Below are 6,683 nucleotides of genomic sequence, written 5' to 3' on the forward strand. Positions count from 1 at the left end.
TTTCAAGAACATTTCAGCCATTTTTCGTAACACTTTATAGTTTACATCACTTCTCATATCTATCCTATTGTCTCAGCTTTTAACTTTACTCAATTAACCACATTTTAATTACACTGTTCAATGGTTTTTCTAGATGTGGAAATTAGCTTTAAAATTTTTCAGGTTTTCCAATATGCAAGAGAACCCTGATAGAACAGTGAAAAAGATTTCTCAGCTATATTAGTGTACAGGTATTATTATACATTTACTACATGTATACAAGTGAATTATTATTATCCCATAACTAACCAAGTTTTCATATTTCAGGAAGTTGTATATATTTATTAATCAGAAATCCTGTAAAACAGATAATTTTTACACACACAAAAACCTGGTCATTTTGTATTTCTAAATTTACTCAACACGAATATATATAGTACTCTGAAATTATGTTTAATTTGTTTCCATACAATTGTGAGTTTTTACTTTAACTGGAAAATTAAGCTTCTTTCTGTGTGGTAAATCACATTACTGTTACATCATGTTTGTAAGAAATTAAATGACAAAATGTTTGTAAATATACTTCTTTACATTTTGCTGTTTATTTATGTTTATAACTATTGAATTCTATGTACAATAATGATGTTTACATGTACACATAAGACCCAAGGTGGTTTTTATAGTGGGGCAGAGGATTCCTAACAACCACAACAATAGTTAACATAGTTGTAGATAAAGATGTTTTTCTCACAAAATCAAATCAAATCTATACTTTGATGACCCCCAGTAAACAGAATATTCTACAATGAAACAGTTTTTTAATCTCGGGGGTGAATTACTTCTTTTGTGACCTACAGTGTACAAGTACAATATGTTTAATTGTAATACACTAGTGCTTACAATTTATAAGCAACAGAATTCAAATCTGTGCTACAAGCTGTTTATTTTTTAATGTTCACTAATAATAGAGAAAAAAAAAAGGAAAAAATGCCAAAAAGTGCATACTAAAATATATACATTTATAAATAAACTATTGAACAAAACTATGCTATTAAAAATAAAAAGAGTTTAGGATATGATCACTCTTTTTAAATATGTTAAGGAGCCTAAATAATTAAATATCTATGTATGACAAAAATTTATATATAAGATTGTATTTTATAAGTAATATGTTATCTTGTATGGTAATAGTTTAAATAAATACAATTTTGGCATTCATATTAGATTTTTTTACTAATACATAAAAACAAACTATTAATCTAAAACACTTCTCATTCAATTTTGTACATGTACAAAGTTCCTAAACAAGTTTCTTTAAACTTCAATAACATCAGATTTAATTTCGCCTCCATGGCCTTCTAAAGCTCTAAAGCCAGACATACCGTACTCAGTTGCAAAAAGATATACATCCAACGTCCTTTCAGTACAATCCCCAATAAATCTAATAAAAGGTCTAACATCTCCTTCATTAGCAAACTGGAGATACTGATAGTAAAGAGAACGGTCTTGCTTTCTTATAATCACAGGGGGATAGCCTGCTCTCATCAGAATTAAATTCATAAGCAACCGACCAGTTCTGCCATTTCCATCCATAAATGGATGAATAAAGACAAATTTATAGTGTGCCAAAGCTGCAAACTTTACTGGATGAAGTTTCAGACCTTCATCAGAGTTAAGCCACTCAATCAGATCTTCCATGAGATCAAACAATTCAGAAGGTGGAGGTGGAATGTGGTCACCAACATATACCTGAGATCTTCTTATAGTTCCTGCTTCAACAGGATCTACATGGCCTAAAACTCTCTTGTGAATCTCTAATATATCATCAATGGTAATGGGTCCATATTTGGTAACTAGGGTGTTATTTATATATTTCAAAGCAGATTCCAAACCAATGATTTCATTATGCTCCATGATACTTTTTCCAGGAACAGCCATTCTAGTTTCTACTACCATACGTGTTTCAGCTAAAGTCATTGTGTTTCCCTCAATAGCAACAGTGTGGTGAATATGTTGAAAGTATGCTTCTTTCTTCATTCGTTTCAGGGATGGATCATAATCTGGAACCTGAAAAAGATGATCTCGTTTTCTATCAATCCTATTCAGTTGTTTCTGGTCAAGTTCTTCAACCATTGGAAGTGTACGACCCCTGTTAACAATGGCTTTAGAGTGATCAGGACAAAAGATAAGTGCTCTTGTGTAAAGGTGGTCAGCCTTAATAAAATCTTTATTTTGTTCTTCAATGAATTCTCCATAGTGATTAAGGATGTCTGGATGTAAAGGGTTCAGAGCCATAGCATGCTGAAATAATTTCAGTGCTTTCTCATTTTTTCCAGCATCTTTCATACGAATAGCCATATTCAGGGATATAAGAGCTTCAGGTTCTGGGGAAATAAATAAATGTTTAATTCTATTTTTTTTTGTTTAATGTCATTTGCTATTAAATTTCTAATCTAAAACTTCTGAACACATTTCAAACAAAATTCTCTCTCTTATATTGGCTAATTACCATCTTTTTTACTTCTTTCAAGTGGTTTAAATTAAAAATGTTTTTTGAACATTCTTAACTTTAATTAAGCAGCTGAAAATGGTAAAAAAGACAAAAACATTTCTTGACACTTTTAATACACAAGATTTATGAAAGTGTATGTGAAAAAAAATAAACATGCTGCTATGCTTTCTACATTTTGAAAGTTTTCTTTCAAAAAACTTTTGGTAGTAAATGATGAAAAGTATAGGAAAATATACCATATGGTGACCTGAATTCTTCCTAAATTTAGTAATTGTTAAGGACTAATGCCTAATTCATGCTAATCCATTCAATTAGGCTTGAATGTCTGTTAACAGACAAGATATTTAACTTTTAAGTTAACCACTTGTTAAATTATTCGAATTTACTCTGTAGATATTTACATAATTCAAACAATACCATACCATTTTTTACAGCTTCAAACGTTTCTTTCTTTTTTGGATATATTTGAACAAATTCTTTTATCTCGTCAAGTGAACTAGACACATCATCAATAACCGTTATTTCATTTGTTTCTGGAAGAAAATTCAAGAACCTCCTTTCACCAACAATGGCAACATTTTGTGTGTTGTCATATAAAACAGGTGCAAGTTGGAGATCTTTTTGACTTTCCGATAAAAGTGCTGTCTTGCCTGATGTTTTCTTTCCAAGCCCAATTCCCCAATTTTTTCTCCACGACAGTAACCCAAAGCTACTTGCATCTTGATTTAAGTGGGACTTCCCGTCACTACGTTCACTTTCTTCACTAGTACTAGTACGACTACTACTTGTACTACTTAGTTGGGCCAATGGTGCCCATGACAATACTACAGCCGCAAGAACTACCAACAAGCTGACTAAAACAAATCCAACACCTAAATTTGTTACGAACTTGTAATTTTTAAAGTCCTGCGAAATAAATGACATTATCCACTGATGACATGTTTCAACCATTTCCTCTATTGTGACACGTAACCACATCGAATTCTCTTCTAACATTATTTTAATATATGAATTCCTATCAATGCGCATGATTGGTATCGCCCTCTGTTCGACTTCTGGATTAAAAACGAACATCCTTTATTTTAACCATAATTTTTGAAAACTTATGTTATAATTTATTTGTTTGTTATGGATTTTGCGCAAAGCTACACGAGGGCTATCTGCGCTAGCCGTCCCTAATTTAGCAATGTAAGACTAGAGGGAAGGCAGTTAGTCATCACCACCCACCGCCAACTCTCGGGCTACTCTTTTACCAACGAATAGTGGGATTGACCGTGACTTTATAATGCCCCCACAACTGAAAGGGCGAGAATGTTTGGTGTGAGTATGTTATTAAAAATTAATTAATTATTATAAATGTGCAAAATTAATGTACATTATTAAAAAGGAGAGAAGTATTATCTATCCATTAAGGAAGCGATTTAGGGAAAAATATAAAATTAGGTCATATTATTTTTTCAATTTAGCGAGGGTCTATTTTATTAACTTATTTCTTAAAAAAAAAGTGGACACATGCATTAAATATACTTTTTTTTATAAGAGACCCAGATGAAATGAAACTTTGTTAGGAACTTCCCCTTGTGTTGTTAAAAAGTCGGCGAAGTTTCATCCAAATCGGAGTTAAACTTTGGGAGGAGTTTTGCGAACAAACGGACATTAGCCTCTTATATATATATATGGTAGTACGACTGTCACAAAAAGAAAATATACTCTGAACAGTTGTGTTCCAATGAACAGCCACAGAAACAATTTGAATTGTAAGAGCAATTTTTGACATTTTTATTTGTCTTGAGAGAACGAAGACCTGCTGCTGAAGTTTTGTTCCTATTAATGTTTAACCTACTGCTCATATATGCACATTTCGCTGGTTAACTAATTTTAGTTTATTACAAAGTAAAGTTTGTTTTATTTAAACACAGTGTGTTTCATTCACTTTTTAAAAATTTAAATTTGTTTTTTTTACGATTTAATTTTAATCACGAAGCAATAGTCTCTTACCTCGTGAATGACCTTTGCTTCAAGTAACCTCCCATATGTTTGTTGATAAATGGTTTATTTCTGTTTCAATTTCACACCATGTCTTGTTTCTCTCATTTAACCTGCAACAAATCACAACATTTGTCTTCCAAATATTATAACAGAAAACCACTATTTGTTGCAAAGATCAAGTGTCCTTGTTCTTGCCTCATTCTTGTAATATCACACGTAACTTCAATGAAGACAAAATTATGGCGCTGTTGAATAAGATCTGTTTGTTGTAGAAGTGTTAGTTTATTTGTTTCTTCATTCCACCAAGCTATTTTTCTCTTGTGCACCTTGTGTGACTTATGATATTCTAGAATTTATAGCAGAGAAAACGAGAATCAAACTGGTCTGAGATTCCTCAGTTGTTCTGGAGAAGTTTTTTGTTGAGTACAGAGTACTTCTCAGCAATTTATAAGCTTTTCAGGGCTTCACTGATTCTGTCTACTAAGACAACTAAACCATACCTTGTCCATTCAGAAGTATTGATACATTTGATCATTCTTGCGCATATGAGTCAAGACCTATAATATTGGTGTAAAGTTGTCAAGAATAAGCTACCAACCATGACTATGTTGGGATGCAATGGGGTGGTTGCATAGGTTGACAACAGTTGATCTGCAGTGGGCAGATGATGTTTGCCAACTTAATCCTAATTACCCCCTGGTCACGTGGTTATCATTATGCCTTGAAACAACCAGGGTTTCTCTCGTGACGAAAGTGTTGACATTATGTGATAACACGAGCCTTGTGTTTGAGCAGCCTTGAGCAATGATTGACATTCTTATCATGATGACAGGTTGCTTGAGTGAAGACGAAAAGGTTTGTTTTGTTTGTTTTTTTAATTATGCACAAAGCTACACAAGGGCTATCTGTGCTCTGCCCACCACGGGTATCGAAACCCGGTTTCTAGCGTTGTAAGTCCGTAGACATACCGCTGTGCCACTGGGGGGCTACGAAAAGGAGTTTGATGTCTGTATTAATACCAGTTCCATGGCCATTCATGCCACATGACATAAATGATGGTTGGTTTGTCTTTCTATAATTGGCAGAAATTATGAAGATGATAATAATCTCGCTGCCATCTTGCAGGGGCTTAGTGAAGGGAAAATTTATACCACTTTCTTAAGTGATTTTGACATATAACCGCTTAGATTTCTTGGAGTTAGAATCAAATTATGCAACATTTGTTACTTAGCTTGGATGGTATGACACTATTTGCCATATAATTCCTTGAACCCGATCAACTCCGCAAATGAGAGACCGTTGTAGCAAAGTTTTGCTGGTGCTTTAACCGCTAGAGAATAGCAGAATTTAAGTCTTTGAACATGGTGGCAACAAAACATTAGTTACATACACCGATATAAGCTGCGATTATTGGACTGTAAAGTATGCTATAGCATGGCAGCAGACAAATAAGAAAATTTTGCGGTTATTACGTTTCTGGAGGACTTCTTAGCTAGTCCATGCGACATCAATGAAAAATAAAAAATTATATTGTCTTTAACTGAAACTGGACATCTGGTAACAACAAAAATATGAGGAAGTATCTTCGATTAAGTTGTCAGAATGAACAACCCTGTAGCAGTGACTCTATCTAGGATACAGCAACCATGTAAATAACCTAAATGCTCAATAACTTCTTTTTTACTTATGCCATGCTCATTGTTGCTACTATTTAATTTCTTGAAGTATGTTATGCGTTTATTGATTACTTCTTTAACTATATTTACATAGTTTCTAAATCGGATTACTTTTAAATTATCTTTGTACTCTATTTATGAAAATTTACTTAGTGGTGTATTAATTACGTTTTTGGTACGTTTCCAATTAATTTTTGAGCATTCTTAGAATGTTGGAACTTTACTCATTAGTAGTCGTAAATTTTCATTAGACACGATATTAAGGTTATCAATGAGCACATGATGAAAGAGAGAATGAACATAAGGGGATGAATAACACTAACATTTAGAGGGTAAAATGTTGGGTAACTTTTCAGTGGTTATGTTATCTAACACTATATCATAGCTACAGACGTTACTCCCAATGGTCCTCTTGCAAGAATAGCTAATATTTGGGTAATTGATTTTGCAAGTGTTAGATAAAAAAATGTTATTGTTACGTCTCCGTTTGTTAATTAATTTTCCGTAACTTCGTTCCGACGAAACTT

General features: G+C 32.9%; 1 protein-coding gene across 1 annotated transcript; it reads right to left on the bottom strand.

The window, feature by feature from the left end:
- Window positions 1-1,160: 1,160 nt before the first annotated feature.
- Window positions 1,161-3,500, bottom strand: LOC106470148 (adenosine monophosphate-protein transferase FICD homolog). The gene is made up of 2 exons (XM_013930679.2): window positions 2,914-3,500; window positions 1,161-2,363 (listed from the first exon to the last, which is right to left on the bottom strand). The coding sequence occupies exons 1-2, from the start codon at window positions 3,485-3,487 to the stop codon at window positions 1,294-1,296; spliced, it is 1,644 nt and encodes a 547-aa protein (XP_013786133.2). The 5' UTR covers window positions 3,488-3,500; the 3' UTR covers window positions 1,161-1,293.
- Between the last annotated feature and the right edge of the window lie 3,183 nt (window positions 3,501-6,683).

The sequence above is a fragment of the Limulus polyphemus genome, unplaced genomic scaffold (genome assembly GCF_000517525.1).
Source record: "Limulus polyphemus unplaced genomic scaffold, Limulus_polyphemus-2.1.2 Scaffold3846, whole genome shotgun sequence".
NCBI classification, from domain to species: domain Eukaryota; kingdom Metazoa; phylum Arthropoda; class Merostomata; order Xiphosura; family Limulidae; genus Limulus; species Limulus polyphemus.

Bases quoted from the DNA above. Each gene is read 5' to 3' on its own strand.
- LOC106470148 (XM_013930679.2), bottom strand. From the start codon at position 3,487: ATGTTAGAAGAGAATTCGATGTGGTTACGTGTCACAATAGAGGAAATG. The intron at 2,364-2,913 runs GTATGGTATTGT...TTATTTCCCCAG, and splicing joins GTTTGAAGCTGTAAAAAATG to AACCTGAAGCTCTTATATCC.